This window comes from Sorex fumeus, unplaced genomic scaffold, assembly GCF_029834395.1.
Source record: "Sorex fumeus unplaced genomic scaffold, SorFum_2.1 ptg000064l, whole genome shotgun sequence".
Classification (NCBI taxonomy): domain Eukaryota; kingdom Metazoa; phylum Chordata; class Mammalia; order Eulipotyphla; family Soricidae; genus Sorex; species Sorex fumeus.
The window spans coordinates 5,446,894-5,472,567 of NW_026606121.1; the positions used below are offsets into that span (position 1 = coordinate 5,446,894).

The 25,674-nt window shown below is 59.5% G+C and overlaps 3 protein-coding genes across 3 annotated transcripts in view; all 3 read right to left on the minus strand.

The window, feature by feature from the left end:
- SUN1 (Sad1 and UNC84 domain containing 1) overlaps window positions 1–25,674 on the minus strand; it is a 304,333-nt gene that overhangs the window by 149,871 nt on the left and 128,788 nt on the right. The window lies entirely within an intron of this gene.
- On the minus strand, window positions 9,252–10,220 carry FOXL3 (forkhead box L3). Its single transcript, XM_056128300.1, has 3 exons — window positions 10,092–10,220; window positions 9,811–9,979; window positions 9,252–9,745 (listed from the first exon to the last, which is right to left on the minus strand). Exons 1-3 carry the CDS (start codon window positions 10,193–10,195, stop codon window positions 9,386–9,388), a joined length of 633 nt encoding a protein of 210 aa, XP_055984275.1. The 5' UTR covers window positions 10,196–10,220; the 3' UTR covers window positions 9,252–9,385.
- FAM20C (FAM20C golgi associated secretory pathway kinase) overlaps window positions 18,790–25,674 on the minus strand; it is a 29,055-nt gene continuing 22,170 nt past the window's right edge. Inside the window, exons 5-10 of the mRNA XM_056128294.1 lie at window positions 24,994–25,109; window positions 22,674–22,854; window positions 22,260–22,369; window positions 22,025–22,106; window positions 20,836–20,895; window positions 18,790–20,496 (exon numbers count right to left, since the gene is read on the minus strand). Coding sequence (XP_055984269.1) covers window positions 20,247–20,496; window positions 20,836–20,895; window positions 22,025–22,106; window positions 22,260–22,369; window positions 22,674–22,854; window positions 24,994–25,109 — 799 coding nt within the window. The 3' untranslated portion in view covers window positions 18,790–20,246. The remainder of the gene's footprint in view (window positions 20,497–20,835; window positions 20,896–22,024; window positions 22,107–22,259; window positions 22,370–22,673; window positions 22,855–24,993; window positions 25,110–25,674) is intronic.

Sequence of the window (25,674 nt, forward strand, 5' to 3'; positions counted from 1 at the left end):
CACATGCTGCATCATGTATGTGCACACTGTCGGCTCACATGTGTCTATGACATGTGTGCTTCAGACATTCACAGCAAAATCACAAGCTCGGACGTGGGCAGGTGGGAGGCTGGGTGGCACCGTTTGCCCATGCCAACCCACAGAGTTCAGGGGGTGGACAAGGTTGCACTGGTGCAGTCACCGTCACCTGGTGACCCTGAACCTGTGTGAGGGAGGTGGGGTGTGGGGTGCAGATGGGGTCTCAGGCAGAGAGCTGGTGAGGGCCATGAGGAAGGGGGTGGTCCTGAGAGGCCAGGATGCACAGTGGGCAGAGCCGAGCGGAAGGCTGGTGGGGCTGCGTGTGCCTGCTTGGGCTGTGGGTGGATGGGCATTTTCGGGGGGAGCTGTGGGCGGTGCTTGCTCTCGCGTGAGGGTGGGAGGGGAGTCCCCGAGGCCTACTCCAGACAGCTGCTGTGTGTGTCTCCATCGTCATGCCAACCAAATGTTTTTGGACCCCACGCCGGGGACCCTGCATGCCTGTCTTGGGTTCACATGACCGATTGGGCTCCCAGATCTGAGTCCCTTTTTTTAGCCACTGAATGAGAAAACCAGGGACCAAATCTGCTGATGCTGCTGACCCTCTCCTGGAGATGGAGTTCCTGCCTTTGATCTGCTCCCAGGACCCCAGCCCTGGGGTTTCCACACAATGAGCCGAATGTTCATGCTCTGGCCTGGACTCTGGTCTGGGGGAAGGAGGGCTTGGCAGGTAGACCCTTTGATGTGGGCTGTGCCCTCAGAGAAAGTCTTCAGAGGGCTGAGTTGGATGCCACACAGGACAACCCTGGGCGTCTGCGGGTGCCTTGGGCCCAGAGCCCTGGTCACTGTCCTGACCTGTCCAGAGTCAGTATCCCCCAGCCCCATTGGAGGCCTGTGGGTGCAACTTCCTCAGGGACTAGTGTGCAGACATGAAGGTGCTCCTGACCTGGGCTGTGGAGACCCTGCCATGTGAGTGTCCACTGCTTTCTGCCCATCCCAGGCTGTGGGCACCCAGAGACACCTTCCCCTGGAAATGACTGCTCCAGAAGCCCTGCCCTGCCCTTCCCTGCCTGGCAGGAGCCACCCTTGGAGAGAGCCCCTAGGAGTTGCAACAAACAGGTGTGGAGACCCAGCCCAGCACCTGGGGAACACGCCCCTTCTCAGGGCTCTGCTCTGAGGTCACCCCTCCCTGGTCCACTTTCAGCATCTCTGATGGGATGCAGCTGAGTCGAGGCCTGGGCCCAGTGGTGTGGGGTCATACCCAAGGAGAAGAGATGAGATCACTGAGAATCAGAGAGTGTTTTCAGAGCTCAGACCCTGGCTGGCATGGGAGCAGCACAGAACCCGGAAGGGCCAAAAGGGGCCAGTCTCCACAGCACTGCGATGCTGCTCAGATGCCATCCTGATGCCTAGGCTGGTAACGTCATGTCAGGCCCATGCCAGGCATACCAGATCCACGTGAGACCTATGTCAAGCCCACCTCAGGCCCATGTCAAGTTCATACCTGACCTACATCAGACCCATGTTAGGTCCATTTTAGATTCCAAAACTGGATGTCAGCCATGGTAGCTGCCTGGAGTCTTTGCAGAGTGTCTGTGAACCCAAAATTGTTCTAAAGAAAGGTCAGCTGTGAGAGGCCAGGGTGGGCCGGTTGTGGGCACTGTGGGCCTCTAGGTTGGAATCAGAGCAGGAGCGGGGGTAGGGGAATCTGAGGGTGGAGGCTGAGGTCAGCCAGAGTTCACAGGGGGTGAGAGTGCAGGCCTGCGCCGTGCACGAGGACAGTGGACGGTAGGACTGAGCTGGCCCCACGGGCTCCGGGCCTTCTGCGGGGAAGTGTCCCTATGAACCACCTGGACGTGTAGGGTAGGCGAGCCTCAGGCCCGGTCACACAGGAGCTGGGGCAGACACTGCACGGTGTCACTGGGTGAGACTGTATGGCAGAAGAAGCCACATGTCCTGGTTCCATCCAGCCCTGACCTCATGTCAAGCCTCCCCATGGAACAGCCACACAGGTGAGACCCTGCCTCCTTGGCCGGGTGGAGCCTGAGTCCCCAGAGGACGATGTCAGAAGCATGACCAGGAGTTTTCCTCAGGGGTATCGGCCCGGAGGGAACAGTGTACCTGCCTCGTCCTATGCCAGAGGGATGAAGGCACCAGGAAAGGGTGGCTAATGCTCGTCTTGCGGTGGAATAAGGGGCGCCTAGCATGGACCAGCTGAGACGGCTCTGCTGACAGACACTCACATCCTGTTTCTGGGCTGCTGACTCCTTGAAGCTGCTTTGGAGGGAACTGTTGGCCGCATGGACTGATGACTTGGAGCCAGGACACCGTGCTCCCAGCCAGCAGGCCTGCTGCTGGCCTGGCCACTTTCTTCATGGTTCTCCAGGCTCCCACCAAGGACGGGAAGAAGATGAATGGAAAGGGCCCTGCAGGACCACCCCAGTGCCCCCTGCTCTGTCCTGCAGCACCTGGGCTTGGTCTGCCTGTAGAAAGCCTGTACAGGGCGAACCCGTGGCCAGGTGTCTGGGCCGGGCAACCTTCCCACCTGTGCTCTGCTGGCCCACCTCTCCCAAGGCCCAGGCCCACCCCCCAGTGGTGCAGACTGCTGCTATGCCCAGCCCCACCCAGCCCCCACCTGCCCGGAGATGGGGCATCTGCACCCCACTAGGACGCCTGAGGGTTGGAGCCCTGGGTCAACCCCATCAGAAGGGACTGGGTGGGGGTCCCTAAAAGCCTACACTGGGAAGGGACTGTGGGGCCTCAGTGGCCAGACTAGGGGGCATAGGTCCCTGCAGATCATGTCCCCAGGCCCACCTGGGGGGTTCTGCCAGGATGGGGGTGCGAGGCTGGCTTAGCTAGCTGCCCCCTCACAGCTGCAAAGCTGACCTGGGTGCAGGGCTGCGTCCACCTTGGAGCAGCGCCGAGGTCCCCAGGCAGGAAAGTACTTTGCAGGAAGGAGCCAGAAAGGCCAGAGCGCAGAGGCAGTCCTGCCACGGGACCCACCTCCCAGTGGGCAGCGAGCGTGGGAACCTCAGGCCCCAGGAGCCCTGGGGCGTGGCTAGGCTCTCTGCACTGTGGTGAGTCACTCCCGCCGGACCCTCACTTTCTGTCCCACATGGCTGAGTCTCCAAGGAGCCCTTCTGACAAGTCCCTGCCTCCTCACTGACGAAGGATGCTTGTGAAGTCCAGGCCTCACAGCCATCAGCACTTCACCAGCACCCAGGCCCGGCCGCATGGCTGGGGTGTGGGGCAAGGGGGCTGGGTACCTACTCTGAGCAGGTACCCAGCCCCGTACAACCTCCACCCTCTGGCGTTGTGCCCTGGAGCTATCATCACTGCCCAATCCCCTCAGCACCCATGACCTGTAGGGGCCTGGCCATGGTTTCCCTGCAGACATGGCCACAGAGGCAGAGGGACCACGGGGTGTTCTAGACAAGGCCTTGGGCTGCCCAGACCCTGAGCGGCCCCTCCTGCTGGGTACAGCCCCCACCATGAAGGGTGGTTCTGTTCCAGGGCCCTGGGCACAACTCAGCACTGAAGGTGGTGTCCACTCTCCCTTCAAGTGCCCTCAGGGTGCTAGGTTGGCCTGGGACCTGGGCACAGCAGCAGGGGAGGGAATCAGACCTGGCGGGAACCTGGGACTTAGCCTGCAGATTGCCACTCAGTGGACAGTGTTTCCCGGGAGAGGGGCAGGGGGCATCGGGGAAGGGTCGACACTGGCACCTGCACCCCCTCCACCCTCCTGTGCGTGGTTTCTTCTCCCTTTGTGCATTCTCTGCTGAAGCACCTGGCCCAACCCCGGAGCGGGACCCGAACGGGGGGGTGGAGCCAGGTCTCAGGAGGGGCGGGGCGAGGCTGGGCTGGACCGGGCGAGCTTAACCGCCCGCCTCCCGGGCGCCGACCCCGCGTTCCCTGGCGCGCTGCTACCACCTGGCGGCCAGTTGGGGGCATGCAGGCTCTGGGCGCCCCTGCCTTGAGGCTGGCCGAGCGGTGGGCGTCCGTCTGCAGCGTCAGGCGGGCTCCGCCTACTGGGCACTGCAGCTCTAGCGGGGCCGCATTCTGCGAGCTCCCTCTGTAGCCAGCTCCACAGAGCGGTGGGGTCAGCCTCAAGGCAGATGCTGTTGGGCGAGCGGGGGGTGGAAGGGTGGGTGAGGGTCCACGCCGGGGACAGTGGTTCAAAGGCTGTGGTCCTGGGGCGGCCAGGTGTGAAGCCGGGTGTGGGCTGTGGGCTGGCTGGTGGAGCCCTGCCGGGAGTGCCTTGTTGGAGCTGTGGGACGAAGGCCAAGTCCCAGGTGTCAGGCCAAGAGCAGGTGTGGCAGGCATGGGTCCAGGTGTGTGTCACACTGCACTCTCCCATGCGTCCCGCACCCACCCCGCCTCTGCGCCTTATCTCCATTCTTGGCACAGTTACCAGAGCGCGCAGCTTACGGCCAGTCTCAGCAGATCCTGAGCTGGGTCTCTCTCTGGGCTGTGGGGCAAGTGTGGCTGTCCCCCTGTGTCTCCTCCGGTGGGAGGCTGCTGGCCGGGCCGGAGTCCTCGGTGATTCTGAAAGCCCCTTGTCCCCTGTGCTGGTTCCAGACGCTGCCGCCTCTTCCTCTCTCACACAGTGCTCCCAGCCTGCATCCGAGACTCGAGGGGCCCATGTGCAGCCCTCCAGGCTGTCCTGCTGGGCACCCTCTCTATGTGGCCATGATGTCCCCAGTGGAGGCTCTTGATGCCCCTCACCTGATGGTGGTGCCCCTGGTGTCTTTCTAGGAGGGTGACTGAGAGCCTGGGCTTGGGTGCTGGTGCCCCAAGTCTGTGCCTGGTGCTTGGTGCTGGGTGACCTTCATACTCTTCTGGGGCTCCCAGGTCTGCCTCCCCAGGCCCCGACCCTTCCAGAGGGGCCGAGCCCACTATGCAAAGAGCCATCTGGGGTATTTGGGGGATCTGACCCCCTCACCCCACGTGGCCCTAGAGTGCCCCTGGAAGAGCTGTCCAGAGGGCTCTGGCCGCAGCAGCACGGGGCGGTGTTCTTGGCCACAGTCATATTTGAGTCTGGGCCACAAGTCCGGCTTGGGGTCCCTCTGCAGGCTGTGTACCTGCTCACTGCCACCTCCTGCCAGGGGCCAGATCACCCCCAGCTACTTAGACCCCGCCTAAGGGCACACCTACCCCTGTGGTGGGTGGCTTCTGGCTCTGTGGGGCATGGTCTACTTGACCCACAGGTTTGGTGGCTCTGCCCTGGAACCCTGATGGGCCCAGAAGTTCCAGGCCAGCACCCAGCCACTCACTAGTCTTCCCGGAATGCAGTGAGTGGGGGCCCAGGGCACCCCACTGCCAAGATGCCAAATGTGAGCCCAGGATGCGGCTCTCTAGGGATACGGAGGCACAGACCCTCTTGAACTGGGCCTGGAGACCTTCCCTGCAAAGAAGGTTCCCCCGTCCTCGGTTCCCTCGGCTACTGCACCCGAACTGCTCTAGTCACCGTGCACGCTGCTTGGTTGTCACATTCTCACTGGAGTGGGGAAGGTCATCACAGGGGCTCAAGACCTTTTGTTCAGTTTCCAGCACCATGTGGCCCCTGAGCCCCCACCCTCAGCTCCATGTGGCTCTCTGAATCCCTCACCCCCAAAACTCACCCCACAGGGAGGTCTGGGCTCCCCTAGTGACCCCTGCTGGTGGCCCAGGAGCATCGCAGCATTGCTGGGTTCTTTTGGTTCCTGGGAATAAGGGTGCAGAGACTGGCGGAACCTTCTGGGGGGACATCCCAGTTCAGGCTGTGCAGAGAGCACCTTGGCCTGAGGTACCCTGGGCAGTGCCATTGCAAGCTCCCCTCTCCCACACAGTAAGCCTCAGGCTGTGGGGTCTTTGCATGGTTGGGAGGATCCAGGTAGCCCCTCTTTGTGCCATGCCGTACCCACAATGTCACTTCCTCACCCACACTCTGAAGCATTCTCTGGAGAGGGATCCCAGGAGGTGGCCTCACCCCGCAATGCTCAGGACTGACTTCTGGTTCTGTGCTCAGTAATCACTCCTGGTGAGCTGGAGGGACCCTATGGGGTGCCAGGGATGGAGCTTGGGTTGGCCCTGTGCAAGACAGGTGCCCTACGCTGGGGACCTTGGGGGCGGTCACACAGGTATGCCAGCCTGGCAGTACAGGGTGCATGGGACGGACCATGCTAGTGATGCCGTCTGTCCCCACACCCGGAATGAGCTCGAAGGTCACCCCTGGGCCCACCTCCCGGTACTTGGCTGCCGGGGCAGTTAGACAACCCCACTCTAGGCCTCACCTAGGAGGGGGTGGGCCCAGGGTGCCCTCCGTGCTTGGTGTCCCCTGCTCCTGGTCCTCAGGGAAGAGCAGGGAGCAGGGGCTGTGGATCCTCAGGGGCAGAGTCCTGCCAGCCACGGGCTGGGGGTGGGGGTGGAAGTGGGGCTCAGGCCTGGTCCGACACCCAAGGTCTGACCTGTGTCTCTCAGCTGAGCCCGAGTGTGGAGTGGTGAACATCCATTTCATGACGTGGGGCGCAGAGGCCATGGACACAGCAGCGGAGAGATTGAGGCCCCCTGGAGCTCACTGCCAGGAAGGCAGCCCCCTGGCAGTTCTGAGGAGGGTTGAGGGGCTTGGGAAATCCCATCAGCCTCTGCATCTGCCTTTGGGTCATGAGTGCCTGGACTCAGTGTCGAGAGCGCAGGACGGGCATGGTGGGAAGAAGGGTCTTATTAAACAAGGTCTAGTGTTCTGATCACAGGAGGGGACTGTCCTTTTTAGGCCCCGTTGCCATAAACAGACACAAAGGCAGGAGACTTATGTCAGAGGCTAAGAAATGGTGAGTTTGACATGGACATGGGGCGGGCAGCACAGTGGGGTCTCACCCTAACAAGCCATCTTCTCTAAAAATCCTGCTCATACCCTACAGCACCCCCTTGCCCCTGCCCCTGTAACTTGGTGGGCTCCAGGCACTGTTTAGAGCCTTGCCCCTCCTTGGGCCTCTGCTCGGAGCTCTCAAAGTTGGCTGAGGCCCCTCCATGCCCCAGGCATGTCCTTTTCTGGGCAGGGTTCTGCTCCTTGATGCGTATGGGGTGCTTTCTGCTTGGCTGGAAAACAGTGGGTGTCAGCTTCCAGGGGCCCCACCCCAGCGAGCAGCCTAATGAAGACTGTGCCGGCCACGGCTGCTCACAGAGATGCAGCAAGGTCGGAGCTTGTAGCTGGATGGGGGGTTGGGGAGCCACTCCTTGGTAGGGTGCGCCCTCACGGTCAGGCCGTTCTGCCGGGCAGAGTACCCAATGCTGTCCTGTCCCCCATGGGGACTCGTCGGGGCCACTTTTACTCCTGCCTCTGCCAACTCTGGGGGGCCCAGCTGGTGAAGGCAGCAGGAGCGCCACACCACAGCAGGCGGCACAATCCCCCCGAGCCCCCCACGTGGGAGGGGCCCCACATGTTAATGGGAACCCGGCGATCCATGACTTCACGGCTGACGCCCGCTCGGGGTGATGCAGGAATGTTCATATCGGTGATCAATCAGCGGATTTGCAAGAGAGGCATAAAGGCTTTAATTTTAATTGTGTTGGGTGAGCCCGTGTTGGCAGCGACATTTGAATAGGTCAGAGGCAGCCCTCACCCCTGTTATGTAGCTGGTATTAGATGCCACTCATTCCCAGGGCTGCAGCCTTCTGAATCGCTGGGTACCGCATGCTGGCAAATTGGAAATGTCCCTTTGCTTTAAGAACATGATTGATATCCCTTGCAAACCAATGTTACACCTCATGGTACATGGCTCTCGCCCGCCTGTGCCACCCTCCGAGACACCGGGGCCGTAGGCATTTGCCCAGGAACTTGGGGGGGGCGGTGATGGCATGCCAGTAAGAACCCGCCTCCTGCCACGCCTCTCCTTCCCGGAAGCCGCATCCCTAAGCACTGTCAGGACAGGGCAAAGATCCCTGTTCTCCTGCAGGGTTGGTTCCGGGAAAGAGCCATGGGGACAGAGCAGAGACATGAAAGACCAAGTGCGGAGATTTATTTGCTTACTTGGGTACTCCGTGATCTGCTCGGTTCTGAGTCCTTTCTGGAATGACCTGAGATGGCAGACAAAGTGCCCTGGAACAAGGCCTTTGTGTCATGTGCTGCTTTGAGCCTAGATGAGCTGCAGTACCAGGGAAGTCGGGAGGCTGACCCCAGTCAGCCTCAGTTGCTTCTGACAGATGGGGAAAGGGGGCCGGTGCTCACCAGATCACCGCTGGGGCCAGGGTCAGCGTGTGCCCATGCGCAGTGAGCAGATGATCCCGTGGTGCCTCCTGGGAGATGCTCTGGCAGCGGGTCTCCCTGAGTTGGCCTCAGGCCCTGGGAACCTCGAGGGCAGAGCCCAGCCCTCCGGTGGGTGTTTCGGTGGCCCTGTTTATCACGTGGTGACCAGGCTAGCCCAGGAGCGCTTTGTCCTCCCCACACTCAGAAACAGTTCACGGGTGGCCCTGCTACCCATCCCACTCCCAAGAGTGCCACAGCACAGCCCAGATGGTCGGCGGATATGTTTTCGCTGTTTAAAAAAGTAGCCAATCACTGTCTCTGAGTGAATCAGATTAAGTGTAATCCGTACTAATGTTCCAATTAAGTCACAGAAAGCAATTAACTCTGCAGAAAAATGATAAGCTTGGTCCCATAGTCATCGGTGCCTCACTGGGTTCCCTAGACACTCGGCTGCACAGGAACTGAGTCAGACATTTCAGTTGGAGCCCCCACCTCAGGCTTGCAGTGGGGCTCCCTATGGGGGAACCCAGGTACACATGGGGGGCCCGGGCATCCTAGCTCCCTGCTCAGATCCAGGGGAGTCCCCTTTGCCCTCATACCAGGCTGACTTTGGAATCTCCTGCCCATTGTTCCTCTGTCCTCCCTCCTGTCCTGGATACAAACAATGTATGACACTTCTTAAACCATGACCAAAAACGCTGCTTACAACACAATTGTCACTTCAAGTCACATCACCTGTAACAGGGACACAGACATGCCAAGGAAGGTTGATGGGGTTGGACTGGTCGGGGCTGCCTGTCTGTCCAGGGGCAATGTCCCATTTAGGCTTCTCCCTGAAGCTCCGCTCTCTACACCTCAGGGAGTAAAGTCACTACTGCCTCCATAGCCCAGGAGTGGGGCCACTGCCACCCGAAATTTAGGGCAGATGACCCAAGAGTGACCCAGGAGTCACTGTAGAGCCAGCAGACTGTTCCAGGAGATGAAGCCAACAGCAGCAGTGAGCACCTTTGGGCAGACTTGGTGCCATGGCCCTGGACCAAGTCAGCAGTGAGTGTCCGCAAGACCTGGTCCAGGAGGAGCTGGATCCGCAGAGCCCCCACGGACACAGCCCCACCTCCGGCTCTCACATTGTCCAAAAGTGGAGGTTCATTGGCTGGGCCTCCAGCCGGGGGTACCCACTTTCCTGGGGACCGCAGAGCCCCCTGAGTCTGGGGCCGAGAGGATGTAGTCGATGCTGAACTTGATGTCCCTGGGACCGTCCTTCCCCACGGTGGATGGGCCCTCGGGGTCCGGGCCCTCGCGGCGGGCGGGTTCCGGAGACCCCCCGGATCCCGGTCCAGGAGCGGCCCCCGCGCGTGCTCCCCGCGCGCCCTCGCGCTTCGGACCGCGCCGCCGCCGCCGCCGCCGGTAGTTGCCGTTCTCGAAGAGGTCCAGCAGGGACTCGCAGCCGCCGGCGAACGTCCAGTAGTTCCCTTTGCCCTTCTCCTGGCCAGCGGCCCGCGGCACCTGCGGCGAGAGGCGGTCAGCGCAGCCCCCTCCCCGTGGCTGGCGGGCCAGGGCGCGCGGCTCACCTTGACGAAGCAGCTGTTGAGCGACAGGTTGTGGCGGATGGAGTTCTGCCAGGCGCGCTGGTTGGAGCGGTAGTAGGGGAACTTGCGCATGATGAAGTCGTAGATGCCCGACAGGGTCACCCTGCCCGCGGGGCTCTGCTGGATGGCCATGGCGATCAGCGCGATGTAGCTGCAAAGGGGACATGAGCGGCCCCGGCCCGGCCGGGTCCCCCACCCCCCGCCCGCCCGCCCGCCGCGCCCTCTCCGCCCGCTGCGCGCCCCGCGCCCGGCCGCACGGTCACCTGTACGCGGGCCTCGCCCCGCGCCTCTCCTCGTCCGAGCCGGCCGGGTAGTCGTCAGCGTCGTAGTTGAAGCAGTTATAGGGGTACTGTGAGCTGTCGAACATCTCGGCGCGCCCTTGGGGGCCCCGCGCGCCGCCCGCTGCCCGCGCGCCTGGTCGCCCCTGCGCCCACTCGGGCGCCCTCAGAGTCTCACCGCGGACCGCTTTCCAAGACGCTGGCAACTTGGGTTTCTGGGGTCCCCCGCCCGCCCAGCCCCACCGAGTCCTCGCATCCAATCCGGACGCAGGGGAGGGAGGTGTGCCTGGTGGCTGACGCCCTCCTGGGAGGAGGGGAGGAAAGTGGCGCAGGATGGTCGAGGACTGGAGATCTACGTTGCGTCCTGTGGTGGGGGGGGGGGGGAATGGGGATGCGGCCGGGGCTCCCCCCACCTCCGCGCCTCGCATCTAGTTTGGATCCCTGGCCCGTTGCTCTTAAGCAGTTCTTCCCTGGCCCAAGATTCCAGAATGACCCCTGAGTTGTCCTCTACGGGTCTAAGCCACAGAGGCCTGGGGATGGCTGCTCATCCCAGAGTTCTGTTCCTCCTGGGCTGGGGCAGCAGGGTCGCCTTCGGGGGCGGACACTGCTCTCGATGGGAGCCTGCCTGCACCTGGGCAAGCCGCTGCCGCGAAGCTGCCCCTTTCCTAGCAGAATGAGCTGCACACGTGCTTGCATGTGTGCAGTTGTGTGTGCATGTTATTGTGAATGTGTAGTTGTGTGTGCAGTTGTGTGTGTGTGCAGTTGTGCGTGTGTGGCTGTGTGTGTGCGATTGTGTGTTGCATAACATTGGTTTGTGCTTGCTCCTCCCGCAGGGAGCTTAGGTTTATTGAGTTACTCCCACCAACAGTGCTCCTGAGGCACACCCAATTCCATTCCATAATCCTCTGTGATTATCTTTAACCTCTCGTTTGTGCTCTTCTTTCCCTGTCAATCACAAGTTTCCCCAAATCAGGCCCTGTAACCTGTAGGTCAAATCTTCTGAAGGCTAGTATATACTCCCATCACAGTGCTCCCAGGCACACCCTAGGATCTAGTATATGTAAGTGAAATATTGCTTTTCTCTTTCTTTTATGTCCTTTGCATAGTTTACTTTAGAGCAATGTCCTTTTTGTATAGACACAGGAAGACAGTTAATGCTATGCTTTAGTAACTTGGAGTTAACTGACTCCGGATAACATTTACTCCTGGGCATCTGTCATACTTACTTGGCTTAGGCCTCAGTTGCCCTTAGTTCCTATCACCCCAAAAGGAGGGTGCTGGCGAGGGACAAGGATGGACCCAGGGCAAGCTGCAAGCTACCCTGGCATGGAAAAGGGACAGGCCAAGCACCGTAAGAAGTATGAGAGCATTAAGAAGTATGAGAAGTTAAGAGCGCCATCATGGAACAAAGAGAGATTAAAGATAAACACAGAGGGGGTCAGAGCAATAGCACAGTGGATAGGGCTGGGTTCAATCCCCAGCATCCCATATGGTCCCCTGAGCACTGCCAGGAGTAATTCCTGAGCGCAGAACCAGGAATAACCCCTGAGTATCACCGGGTATGACCCTAAATAAATAAAGATAAACACAGAGGATTGGGAGTGCCTGATGAAATTGGGTGTTCCTGGGAGCACTGTGATGTGAGTAACTCAATAAACCTAAGCTCCCTGCAGGAGGAGCAAGGACAACCCAATGTTATCCAGCAATTATGCATGCTCGTGTGGTTGTGTGTGTGCACATGTGCATACAGTTGTGTGTGTATGTGTAGTTGTGCATGTGTGATGTGTGGTTATGTGTGTGCAGTTGTGTGTGCATGTGGGCGTCTATGACTCTGTGTGCATGTGTTTTTATGTATGTCTGTGTGTGTGGTGTGTGCCTGTTTGGGAAGAGGCAGCAGCAGAGAAAGTAGGACCAAATGTTGGGGAGAGGAAATGTGTCAGTCTGTCACACAGGGATGTGTGCATGGTTGTGTTGTCCTCATCTGCCTGAGGCAGGAGTCAGGCTTGGCATTCTCCGGAAGTCCCTTCAGAGGCCTGAAGTTCTGTCCAGCTCGTGTGGGCGCTGTGCCTGTGGAAGGTGGGCAGGCCACCTGGCCGGGAGCCCTTCTGCCTGACACGCAGCACACTGTCTTCTGCCAGCTCTGAGCTCTAGAACACATGCAGTGACCAAGCACCATGTCTCTGGGCAGGAGGGCACAGAGCCAAGTGCAAGGACGTGGATTAGGAATGTCCTAGTAAATGAGGGGCCTCAACTTTTACCCAGGCCTGCTCCTTGGCCCCATCCCCTCAGAACAGACTTAGCCCATGCCCCCCTGACCACTCATACTCCCCAGACTGGAACCAGCATAGATGTGTCCCTGGCCACAACTGAAAGGCTGACAGGGTGCAGAGCGGCTGCCCCATCCCACACAGGCACACGCCACCCCCCAAGGGGGGGCTCTGGACCTCACTGCTCAGGTGCTGGTGGACAACTGGGGTGGGGGGGTCCAGGTGAGGGTGCCTGGGCCGAGAGACCCTGGTCTCTGTAGATGTCACTCTTGGGGGAGCTGGGAAGGACCCACGGGTCTCTGTCTTATTCCTTCTGCTGCATCCAAGCCAGAGCATCTGAGCAGAAGCCCAGGTGCAAGTCCCCACATGCAGGCAGATTGGCAAGTGGGGACAGTACAGTGACATGGGCACAGGCTGCCCTGGCCAGAGGGAGAGGCAGTTGAGGGCTCATGAAGCTTCTGTTCTGAGCAGCTCAAGGCTTTCATGCCAGGGTGTGAACCTGTGGGCCTTCCCAAGAGTCTCATCCCAGCCTCTCCATGTGACAGTCTCTGCCCGCCCAGCCAGGGACGCCCAGAAGCACACTGAAGCCTGCTTCCTGCTTTGTGCCATGACGAGGTGATGAGGCTGATGGACACTTTGTGCAGGGTGGATATTGGGTGAGAGCTGCCCTATGTCCTGTTTTCTCCTCCAAAGCTCCAGGGCCCAAGTGGGAAAGGTGCGGGGGTGGGGGGCTCCTTCCAGGCTGAGCCCTGGCCGAACAGAGTGGGCGTGGCTCTCTTCCTGACTCAGCTCAGTCACACCCCTTGGCTAGGCCTTCTGTACAGCTGTGCTGGACAGGACCCAAGGCATGGGACGTTTTGGGGTTACCTGGCAGCATCTTAGCCTGCCTCCAAAAGGGGAACCCCACAGGGCATGAGAACATGGCGACTCTCCTCCGTCTCATGCCGCAGAACAGGGTCCATCTGTCTCATTCCTACTGTCCTGTACCCATGGCGAGGAGCACTGCTGAGAAGCCCTGTGAGCACGCAGCTCCAGGACCTGCACCGTCAGTCTGAGGTGGACAGTCTGGAGCCCCGCTTACATGTGTCACTGTCCTGGAGCCCTTGTCAGACAGTCTGGGTCCCCCTGAGTGAGTGACCCAGGTCTCCGTTCTGAGGGCAGCTGCTTCTTGCATCGTGACACTGCACATGAGCTCACACTGGTTCCTGAGAGGCTGCAGAACATGTTCCGCATGTTCCCGTGTCTTTGCCCAAACTGCTGTGTTAGCAGGGACAGTGCCAGCAGCTTGCCTGGTTCTAAGAGTGGCTGCAGTGCAGACCTTTTCAAGTGGCCACACAGACCCCACCCCTCTGCCCTGCTCCCAGAGCAGAGAGGACATCCTCCCCAGGTTGACTGCCCCAGCCCCCTTGGGAGCACCCCAGCACTGCAGAGGCATGGGCACCTTCCTGGGTCCCAAGTAACAGGAATGTCCTGTGGCCTCACCGAGCCACCTGGAGACCCTTATCGACCGCAGGCAAGAGTGGGGCCGGACCGGGCAGATGCAGCAGAGCAGATGGTCCCAGAGTCATTATGTGGGGCCTGAGGCGGAATGGAGGCCTGGGAGGGTGGGTTGAGTTTCCCTCCCCACCCTGAGCAGAGCCCCTGGCAGCTGAAGACCTCTGGTTTCAGACACAGCCATGCTTAAGACCACTCTCCACGCGTTCGGATGAGCCTCACGCATGAAGGAACTGGCAGAGGAACCCAGATGTGCGGGACCTGGGGTGTAGATCTCCAAGCCTGCTCAGATTGGGAATGGGCCTCCTCCACTCAGATCCCCCATCTTCCAGTATGTAGGCGTTACACCCACCAACTGCCCCCGGCGTCATGTAATCCCATCAACAGCCAAGACCCAGAGACTATAAAACCCAGCTCTTGGAAGCACGCGGCCACAAATGCGACATCTTATTATCTAGTTCTTACTCTGGAGAACCTGGCAGGCTACCAAAAGTATCCTGCCCCACACGGCAGAGTCTGGCAAACTCCCCGTGACATATTCAATATGCCAAAAACTAGTAACAATGATGGGTCTCATTCTCCTGACCCTGAAAGAGCTTCAAATGTGGCACTTTCTAAAATCTCAGGGCTAGGATTAAGGAGACGTTACTGGTGCCTGCTCGAGGAAATCGATGAACAACAGGATGACAGTGATACAGTGAGGAGGAATGGAGGCCTGGGCAGCTCTGGCCATGCTTCTGGCCTTCTACACCCCTTCAGGATGCTCGCAGGAGAGCAAGGCGAGAGACTAGCATTCAGCCCTCAGCTGCACCGGTTCACGGCTGGCCCACCTTCCTCTGATGCTGGAGTCAGGGTCACTTGTAAAACACAGTGTTCTTCAAAGACTGCTTTTCCACAGCTGCAGGCCATCTAATACGGCGCATTCGCTGAGGTGTAGGTGGTCACACACGTGATCCCGGGCACCCATCCAGCTACACATGTTAAATGGAGTCCTCCTTAAACATGGGCAGGGATAAGGCTCAAAGTGCTGCAGCGTGGCCTTGCTTGTGCAGGATCCTGGCTTGCCTCCCCCCCCCCCCCCCACATGGCCCCCAGCACTGCCGGGAGCAGCCTCAGAACAATCAACAAGTCAAGTCTGGATCCTGGGGAGGGTCCCCAGAGCCTTGCCTTGGTTGCTGACAGGACAGTCAGAACTGGGCCCACTCCGGCCAGAAGGCTCTGGGATTCCTGGTGATGTGGCTGCAGCCCTCACAGCCAGGACAAAAGACCTGGCTTTGTGTGCACCCAACACTGTCCCTCACCAGGGACCCGAGGAGCCCTCCTGACAGAAGGGGAAGCTCCCAGCTTGCACAGGGCTCAGAGCAATGGGTCAGAGAAACAGGAGATAGGAATTTGCTTTGCATGTAGCTGACCCCCGTTCAATCCCCAGCAACGCATGGTCCTCAAGCACTGCCAGAAGTGCCCCCCTGCTGAGACAGACCCCCCCCTACTTCAATCCCTGGCACCAATGAATGACCCCTGAGCACAGAACCAGGAGTAGCCTCTGAGCAATGCAGAGTGTGGACCTCCAATACAAGTGAGGTCAGAACTGTGCTGAGGTCCTCGGCCCTGGTGTCGCACCACCAGACCTCACAGAGACCAGAGCAAGGATCACTCCAGTTTGGTGGCGGGAAGAGCAGCGGAAGGGACCATTGCTCCTTCAGAACCTCTTGGTTCCAGGCTGTAGTTTTGGATCAGAGAAGAGGGTCTGAGGACACAGGATGGACCTAAGGCCTGACCTGCTTGTGACTGAGAAATGCTGACTCCAGGGACTGTGTGAAGAACCAATGCAGTTACTGTAAGAATAGGTCACTGTCGGGGCTAGAGCAATAGCACAGCAGGTAGGGCATTTGCCTTGCATGCGGCTGACCTGGGTTCAAATCCCAACATCACATACGGTTCCCCTGAGCACTGCCAGGAGTAATTTCTGAGTGCAGAACCAGGAGTAACCCCTGAGCATCGCCGGGTGTGACCCAAAAAGCAAAAAAAAAAAAAAAATAGGTCATTGTCAAGATTGGAGAGATGGGACTTTGAGATGGGCACTTGCCTTGCAAGCAGCTGATCAGGGTTCGATCCCCAGAATCTCACATGGTCTCCTAAGCCTGCCAGGAGTCAGCTCTGAGCACTGCTGGGTATGGTCTAAAATCGGAAAGAAAAGACGGCTGCTCTCGAGGGCGTCTCCCGGAGGGTGAGTCGCCTTGTGTCCTGTGTCCCACGGCCCCGGCCGCTCCCTAGACTGGGAAGTGGGGTGCCAGCACTGGAGTGGGAACACAGACTGCTGCTCCCAGCACCCTCTGCTTCTTTCTGAACTTTCTCGCAGCCCAGACACCCCCAGTCCCACCCCTCCCTCTTTGCTCTTCCCTTTCCAAGCTCTGCCACGTCCGATGTCAGCGTCTCGGCTGACAGACGTTCCAGGGGAAGTCATGTGACAGAGTGCCCTGATGGCCCTGAACATGACCACGGTCTCCCCTGTTCTAGCTGGGGGTCATACCGACATTTTATCTGCAGTTCCATCACATTAGTAGTCTCTATCTTCAGCAATTTTGCTTGCCTGTGAGTACGTCTCTCTTAAGGTTCTCCCTCCCTCTCTCTCTCTCCCTCCCTCCCTCTTTCCCCTCTCTTTCTCCCTCCCTCTCTCTCTCTCCCTCCCTCCCTCTTTCCCCTCTTTCTCCCTCCCTCTCTATCCATCTCTCTCTATCCCTCTCTCCCACTATCCCTCCCTCTCCATCTCTCCCCTCTCTACCTCTCTCCCTCCATCTCTCCCTCCCTCCCTCTTTCTCCCTCCCTCCCTCCCTCTCTCGCCCTCTCCATCTTTCTCTCCTTCTCTCCAACTGTCTCCCTCTGTCTCCATCTCTCCCCATCTCTTTCCTCTCTCTCTCTCCCCTCTCTCTCCTCTTTCCCTCTCCCTCTCTCCTTCTGTTTCCCTCTCTCCCTCTCTCCCTCCCCCCCCTCTCGTTTTAACAGAGAGCATCCTACATTAATAGGAACGCCAAACCAGTGACTGGCAAAGGGGGAGCCAGAGCGAAACCTTCAGGTACTTCCTATGTTCTGAGCAAGGGTGGAGCTGATGGTGAGGTTTCCCGAGGCCTTTGCTGCCCGTGGTGCAGCAGAATCAAAGGGGACAGTGGGAAAGAACTCTGAAGAGGTGAGAGGATCACGGCATCAGGACAGGCTTGCTCCTTCTGGGCCACTGCCTGGGTTTGCTACACAGGTAGTTTGTTGAATTGGGATGGGGTTTGGTTTTCCTGGGTAAGTTAAGTTTTGACGCCTGGGGCTTGGGGAGGCGTTCCTTAGTTCCCTGGATGAGTGAGAAGCCTCTGGAGAGTCAAGGGCAGGGGAGACCCAGGCTAATCTCACTATTCACTGCTTTATACGTTATCCCTCCCTCTCTTCAAAACACCTTTAGAAACAAAAAGGCAAGTAGTGCTGAGCATCTTAGCTCCCGGGCATGCTGAGGACAGCTTGGGGCCTCAGGGCCCAGGGGACTCTTGCAGGAGTGGGTGAGCAGAGTGTGGTGAGACTCGGGCAGGACTGGAAAAATGGGGCAGGATCAGTGGCCTCTTCTACCTGCCGTTTTTCCTGCATCTCACATCCCAGGATGGGCATGGGAGGGGTGACCGGGCAGGGTGAAAGAGCTACAGACACGCCTGATGCAAGCCCACCTCTACCCCTTCCTGGTCCTCACCTGTTCTTCCGTGGCTGGGTACAGGGCATTAGGGCAGAGCATGGTCTCCAAAGCACCTCTTCTGGGGCTGAAGCAATAGCACAGTGGGTAGAGCATTTGCCTTGCACGCAGCCGACCAGGGTTCGATTCCCAGTATCCCATATGGTCCCCTGAGCAACGCCAGGAGTAATTCGGGAGTGCAGAGCCAGGAGTAACCCCTGAGCATCGCCGGGTGTGACCCAAAAAGCCACTGTCCACTGTCCTCCCGTTGTTCATCGATTTGCTCAAGCGGGCCCAGTAACGTCTCCATTTTTGAGACTTCTTGTTACTGTGTTTTATGTCTCGGTAGCTTGCCGGGCTCTCCGAGAGGGGCAGAGGAATTGATCCCGGCTTGGCCCCTGGCTGGCTGCGAACAAGGCAAACATCCTACCACTGTGCTATCGCTCCAGCCCATACTATGTCTATGTCTATATGTCTATGGCCCATATGTCTATGGCCATACCACCCTGAACGTGCCCGATCTCGCCTCATCTTGGAAGCTAAGCAGGGTTGGGCCTGGTTAGTACTTGGATGGGAGAACCAAAAAGAAAAAAAAAAACCTCTCCCTTCACACTCTCAAGTGGCATTTGGGTGATGGGAATGCACGTGAACCTTCTGGACCTCTTAAGAGCCATAAAGCTTTCCGTGTGAGAGGAGGCAGGGAGGTGGTTTTGAAACACCTTACAATTCCCTCCTCCCCCCCCCCCCCCGCGCTTAATATCAGAAAACAAAAACTCAAAACCAGTTAAAATTTGCCTTTTAGGGGTTGGAGTGCTAGTACTGTGGGGAGGGCACTTGTCTTACACGTGGTAAATCCGGTTTTGATCCCTAGCACCCGGTATGGTTCCCTGAGCCCAGCAGGAATGACCCCTGACTTCAGAGCTGAGTAAACACTGGTGTGGCCCTAAAACCACAGTAGCAACAACAAATTGCCTTTCAGACCCCCAGGTCTAGCCTCTAACCAGGCAAGTGTGTCATCACGAGAGCACTGGCCAGGGAGACGGTGCTCCAGCTGAATTATTTCCCGATTCTGGGTGTGGAGGTGACCGACTGGAGGACAGTTCCAATGCATTTGCCTCCAGAAAGACCCCAGCGCCTTCTGATACTGCTTAGATTTTTCCTATTTTCTATCAATACTTTCTCCACTGAGGTCTTAGAAGCAAAATGAAATTCTGGTTCATACTGTGGCCCCTGATAACCTCAGGTCTTTATTGTGATTACTTTGAAATTTCAAAGATCCAGGTAGAAATGTTTTACTTTTGCTGGTACAATACCTGAATCCCTAATAGTGCTCTAGCTCACTGCAAGAGCTGACTTTCTTTCTTCTTAGGTCTTTATTCTGGTTTCCCTTCATTTCTATAATACAGCCACCCAATCTTTTTGTGTGTGGCTAATATGTCATTTCTATACAAGTACAAATGCGTTTCTCATTGTGTTGCTATTTTGGAAAAAATGAAGAGGGGTTTGTCGGGGACTGGAGGAAATTGGTCAAAATGGTGCACCCTGCTTCTGTCCAGTGAATAAACAGAACACCACTGATGGGTTCTACAGCTCTAAAGGAAAAGAGAATAGGGTGTGTCCTCCAGCACAGGGAATAAGTTCCAATAAAGTCAGCGCGACAGACAAAATAGAGACACAGGACACAGGGATAAGTAGCCAGGGACCAGCAAGGTCACAACCTCAGCCACGCAGATCCCCAAGAGCACCCTAAGGGCGAGGTACCTCCAGACGGGGCAGGAGAGCCTATGGCACCCCACCTCATGGCACAGTCAGACCCTCTGTCCCTGGACACACAGAATTTCAGAGGACACGGCGGTCAGACACGGCTGCCTCCACGGGGCAGGACCAGCCTGCCGGGCTCCAGGCCACCGCTCAGTGGAAGAGGCCGTGTGGGGTGAAGAGACATAAAAACATAGTCAGATTTGCATGGACAGAGAGCCCGGGAGAAGAGCACTGTCCGGGGCGGCCCGGCCCAGGGCTCAGTGGGTGTGGGGAGCCGGTGGTGTGGGTTTGTGTCTGCGGGTGGTGGGGTACGGTGGTTGGAGAGCTGGGGCCGTCTGCTCGTCAGAGGACGCGCTGGCGCACGGCAGGCTAGTGTCTGCCCACACACTCGGGCTGCCGGGGTCCTGGCGTGGACCCTGCCTGCTTCTGCTGGCCTCTGTCCGGAGCCCCTGTGTGGCCCCACCCAGGGAACCACATGAGCTTGCGGAATCTTTATTGCACGGTCACCACACTGCAGACGATTCTGTCTCTGGCACTGCTGGGGCGTCTGCTGCTCAGCAGGGCAGGGCAGTGCGGCCCACAGGGCACTGCGCCACTCATGCTGCCTTGACCACTGCAGGGGCCTGGGCCCCCCCACCACCAGCAGGGGCCTCCTGCGGGCCTCAGCTGGAAAGGAGACACAGTGGGCGGCCCCTCCCAGACGTGCCTGCCGTGAATGATGCAGAGCAGGTGAAGGTGTCCTCTCAGCCACTGGCGTCCCCTGCCAGGCTGCCCAGCCAAGCACCGGTGTTCTCCGACTCTTCTGGCCTCGAAGACCACCAGCCTGCCCCAGCCTCCGCCATGGGTGCCCCGCATGTGGTGTGGCCACGTCCCTGTAAGCTGAGCCCATATGGGGGCAGGCCGGTGGGGCGGTCACTACCTCTGGGCGGGAGCACTGTGCTGGGGACGCAGGTCATCCTGCACCACGCTGCCCAGCCCGTCCTTCTCCACACAGTCCTGGATGACCTGCAGCACGATGCGGAGCCGACGGTCCAGTGCCTCCAGGTGGGGCCAGTACAGGATGGGGGCCACACGGTCCTCCCGCAGGGACTCGGCCATCAGCAGACTCAGCTTGTACTCCTCCTTGGCCAGCAGCTGCAGCCGCAGGTGTGTGGACTTCCTGATCCTGCAGGAAGACGCAGGGGATGCATGCTCAGGGTCTCCCTCTGCATGGCAGGGGCACTGTCCTGCCCTCCCTCTGTACAGCGGGTTGGGGGGGGGAGCGGGTCTGTGAAGGCCGGGTTAGTGCTGGGGCCCAGCCCATCCTCCTGAGACAGTCACCAGCTGACCTGGTCACTGTGAGACGCAACATGCAATGGTCCCCCTGAGCTTCAGGGCAGGGGAGCTGGGCCAGCCTGGCAGCCCCGGTCTGGGGCTGGGGCTGTGGGCATCCCTGTTCTCTGTGGTATGAAGTTCCGGGGGTCCAGACCCCGATGTGTGGTGGCAGTGCAGGGGCAGGGCATACCTGCAGCACTGCTGGAGGGGTGCCAGGATGGACAGCTCGTCGTGAGAGTATTTCCCGAACCTGTACAGAGAGACACCAGTCAGGGTCACAGTGTGAGGGGGTGTGAGCGGTCTGCACTGTGGTGCTTCATGGGGTTGGGGATGGGAGACAGGGAAAGGGAACAGGATGGGGAACAGGAGACGGGACAGGGGACAGGATGGGGGACAGGGACAGGGAACGGGGGACAGGGTTAAGGCATAGCGGAGCCCAGGGTGCGGGTGTGCCCACAGCCAGCAGATGCATCACCACAGTGGGCACATCCCCTGACCCGGGAAGTGTGGCAGGGTCTAGACCCGGCAGTTGGTGTGAGAAAGGTCAGCTGGTGTCTATGAGGTTGAGGGCTGACATGGAGCCTACACTGACCCCAGGCTCACTGCTGCCCATATAGTAGCCGCCCGCCACCCAGGCCTCCAGTTTGCCCACTGAGGCTGCCCCAGGGAAGGGCAGGGCAGGTCATTGTCCAGGCACAGATGGACCTGCCTGGGGGTGGGGAGGTCTCTCTTCTACTCCACCTGCTGGCAGTGTGTTGGGTCTTAGCTCCTCAGAACCCGCAGCCCCCCTCAGTCCCCTCAGGCTCCCTCAGTCCCCACAGCCCCTCGGTCCCCACAGCCCCTCAGTCCCCACAGCTCCTTGGTCCCCACAGCCCCTCAGTCCCCACAGCCCCTCCTCAGTCTCCACAGCCCCTCGGTTCCCACAGCCCCTCAGTCCCCACAGCCCCTCGGTCCTCACAGCCCCTCAGGCCCCCTCAGTCCCCACAGCCCCTCGGTCCCCACAGCCCCTCAGGCCCCCTCAGTCCCCACAGCCCCTCGGTCCCCACGACCCCTCGGTCCCCACAGTCCCTCAGGCTCAACACTCCCTCAGTCCCCAGAGTCTCTCAGTCCCCTTCAGTGCTTCTCAGTCCCCTCAGTCCCCGTCAGTGCCCCGCGCCCCCTGTCCCCCCAGCCGCCCATATCCCCATGCACTGCAGGCAGTGATGAGCTGCTTGTGGGTTTCTGAGCGAATGAGGTGGCAGCATCAAGACCTCTTTTTCCCTGGCGCTATCATTCCCACCGGGACCAGAAGCCAGTACAGCCCCATGCTGAGCAGGGCCCGTAGGACCACAGCCTCTCCCACGCACTGGGGGGGGGGGGGGGGGTGTGCCAGGGCTCACCCTCGGCCATTGTCCAGGTGGATGATGAAGGTCTCGTTCCCAAACTTCTCAAAGGTCTCATAATGGTGCCGGTCCATGTTGCCTGTGGGGAATGCCACCATAGCGGCCGGGACAATGACCGTCTGTCTCCATCACAGGGCACCCTTTTCCCAGGCCACGTGGCTATCCCCCTCCAGCCCGGGCCACAGCGAGGGGACCCCCAGTAGCCCCTCCCTGTGCTCTGTCCTAGACCTACCCATGAGGAAGTCAAAGATGGTCATGTCCATGATGTCTAGCACACGGTGGGTCCTGTCGTACGGGGGTGTCTGCTTCACCTCCTGACAGTAGTCGGGGTCCACTTCCCACCTGCGGGTGGAGGAGGAGCCTGATCTGTAGGAACAGGACTGCCCAGTGCTGGGGAGCAGAGGGCAGAGGGGACAGGCCTGCTGGTGCTGGGGAACATGAGGCAGTAAGAAGGATAAACTTGGGGGCTAACCCGGTGCCTGCGGGCTGCTGGGGCCCGAGGCAGGCATGTCCGGAGGTGATGAGGGTCAGGTAAGGGCTTCATAGGGACACGGAGGTCTCGAGCTGAGCCTGTGCCAAGATGCTCTTGATTCTAGACCTGCCACGATGTGGCTCAGGGCACCCTATCCGGGCCACCGCCACTCACTCTGCCTTCTTGCGCTTGTGGTAGGAGCGACGCCAGGGGTTGCGCCAGGTCTTCCTCTTGGCTATTGACAGGTCCGGCAGAAAGGCGGCCAGCGAGCCCTCGATCTGGTCGGGCTTCCCGCAGAGGGCGTGCTCCGTGGAGCAGTAGTATGAACACTCCCCGTAGAAGCAGATGTTGTTGGCTGGGGGCAGAGGGTGCCGTGGCTCAGACGGACACTCACCCCTGGCCGGCCCAGACCCACGTGAGGCCAGACTCTCCCCACGTTTTCCCTGGTGCTCCGAACAGGCCTCCTCCTGCTCTCCAGGCCCCGAAGCCCGTGAGAACACAGCTCCAGGGCAGGCCCAAGGCAGCACCTGCATCCAGCTTCCTTGGTTGGGGGGAGCCGTGAGTGCTGGACAGCAGCTGTGACAGCCTGCCCAGGAGGGATGGAGGGAGGAGGGGGAAACCATCTGCACGCCAGTCCCAGCTCGGTAACAAAGAACCACATTCATCAACAGACAAGGAGCTGAGCAGGTATTTCTCTGAAGAAGACACACAAGGACTGACAAGGGCATGGCAAGATGGTCAAGGTCATCGGTCAGCAGGAAACACAAATCAGATCCACGGTGGTGCCGCCTCATGCCCACTGGGAAGATGGAGCCAAAAGAGTGACAAGGCTGGTGAACCTCGAGCCCTGGGCTCTGGGCAAAGGTGTGGCCACAGCATGGCCTCTCCCAAAGGCATGTGTGGAGTCCGCTCATGGCACACAGGGACCAGCCAGAGAGCTGGAAGTACACAAGTACACAGTGACACACACGAGCAAATGCCACACACACTCGCAGGAGGAGCCAGTGGACAGACAGCAGACGGGTTGGATTTGGGTCTGAAGAGCGGGCAGCACTCAGTGAGTCAGCTGAGTGGGTGACAGTCTGGGGCACCTCCAGGGTCGACCACAGCCGTGATCCCAGCACTGTCTGGAGGGTCGTGCAGGGACCAGGAGCCAGCACTTAGAGGGCCCCCTCCGAGACAAGGCCTCTTGGCCCCTCTCAGGAAACAGTCACACTGGGTCTCCTGGAAATCTGTCGTCTTTGTGAGAACTGAAGCAAGTGGGGCTCCTCCCAGCCCCTGGACAGTTCTAACCCCTGGGGGTGGGCAGCAGCCCTCCATGTGGGAACCTGTGAGAAGGTGAGTGTGCCCTGACCATCTCCAGGTGAATGTGCCCTGACCCCTCCAGATGAGTGTGCCCTGGCCCCTCCAGGTGAGTGCCCTGACACCCCCCAGGTGAGTGTGATTTGACCCCTCCAGGTGAGTGTGCCCTGACCCCTCCAGGTGAGTGTGCCCTGACTCCCCTTGGTGAGTGTGCCCTGACCCCCTCCCCACGGTGAGTGTGCCCTGACCCCTCCCGGTGAGTGTGCCCTGGCCCCTCTCCAGGTGAGTGTGCCCTGACCTCCCCAGGTGAGTATGATTTGACCCCTCCAGGTGAGTGTGCCCTAAACGCTCTAGGTGAGTGTGCCCTGACTCCCCCTGGTGAGTGTGCTCTGACCCCTCCAAGTGAGTGTGCCCTGGCCCCTCCAGGTGAGTGTGTCCTGACCCCCACAGGTGAGTGTGATTTGACCCCTCCAGGTGAGTGTGCCCTGACCCCTCCAGGTGAGTGTGTCCTGACCCCCACAGGTGAGTGTGATTTGACCCCTCCAGGTGAGTGTGCCCTGACCCCTCCAGGTGAGTGTGTCCTGACCCCCACAGGTGAGTGTGATTTGACCCCTCCAGGTGAGTGTGCCCTGGCCCCTCCAGGTGAGTGTGTCCTGACCCCCACAGGTGAGTGTGATTTGACCCCTCCAGGTGAGTGCCCTGACCCCTCCAGGTGAGTGTGCCCTGACTCCCCCTGGTGAGTGTGTCTTGACCCCTCCAGGTGAGTGTGCCCTGACCCTTCCAGGTGAGTGTGTCCTGACCATCTCCAGCTGAGTGTGCCTTGTTTGTGCCCAGCTATGCCCATTGCCATCCGTGTTGTGTCTGACTACAGGGATCAGAGCCAAACAAGGTCCCCATGAGGACATCCCCTGTGCTGCTGAGTGGTGACAGATGGGGTCTCGAGGCAGCCCGCTCCCTGTCTCTGTGCACCAGAACCAATCATGTCGCCTGGGCAGGTGGGGAGTGGGGAGTCTGGCCGGCCCTGAGACCTTCCTGGGCAGCTGGGATGGTAAAGCTCTGGATGCCAGTCTGGACCCTGCGAGGGTGGCATGGCATGGCCCCCTAAAGAGGCAGAAGGGCCAGGGGAGGCCTCCTGGGAGAAGTGGTACTGCTGGCCGGTGTGTGCGGGAACCGGGCCATGGGGAGCCCATACCTGGGGAGATGAAGAAGGTTCTCCACAATTTCTTGTCCCTTGTGACGTCCCGGATCTCCTTAGTCATGTTGACCATCCTGCCAGCCACAGGAGGGACCCGGCGGAAGTCCAGGATCCTAGTAGGAGGGACAGGCGACAAAGAGATTCATACTGGTTGTCCTAGTCCCAGAGCCCCAGGCTGGGGCCCTCAGCTGTGCAGGGGCTGCAGTGAGGGGAGTGGCCAGTCTCACATTGCCATGGGTAGCCTGACACTGGCCTCTGCAGAGGGGGCGAGGGGTGGCATGTGGGGTCCCGAGTTCCCTGTGAGGGGGTCTGGAGAGACCCTCAGGGTGCAGCTTCTGCCAATTCAGGCTCCACACATGGGAATGTGATGGACCTTTCAGACTTGGGAGTCCAACAAAGGGTCCTTCTGATGGCCACGTGTCTGTGAGAGCCACAATTCTGAAAACGCAAATTGTTGTCTGAGGTAGGGGTGCTGGGGCAGCACAGGGACCTGACTAGGACACAGGTGCTGGGCTACTGTTGTGACATGAGAGGACATCGGTGCTGTGACCATGGGGGGTCGTGGGTGCTGGGATAGTGCTGTGACACGGGACATGGGTACCACTGTTGGATGCTGTGCTGGAGGCCAGTGATCATGGTCAGGTCAGGTGTGAGGCTCCGGGGGTCAAGGGTGGGTCC

Excerpts from the sequence above, each read along its gene's own strand:
- FOXL3 (XM_056128300.1), bottom strand. The coding sequence starts at position 10,195 with ATGTTCGACAGCTCACAGTACCCCTATAACTGCTTCAACTACGACGCT. Across the intron at positions 9,980-10,091 it reads GGGGCGAGGCCCGCGTACAG|CTACATCGCGCTGATCGCCA; the intron begins GTGACCGTGCGG and ends TCCCCTTTGCAG. Across the intron at positions 9,746-9,810 it reads TCAACAGCTGCTTCGTCAAG|GTGCCGCGGGCCGCTGGCCA; the intron begins GTGAGCCGCGCG and ends CTCTCGCCGCAG.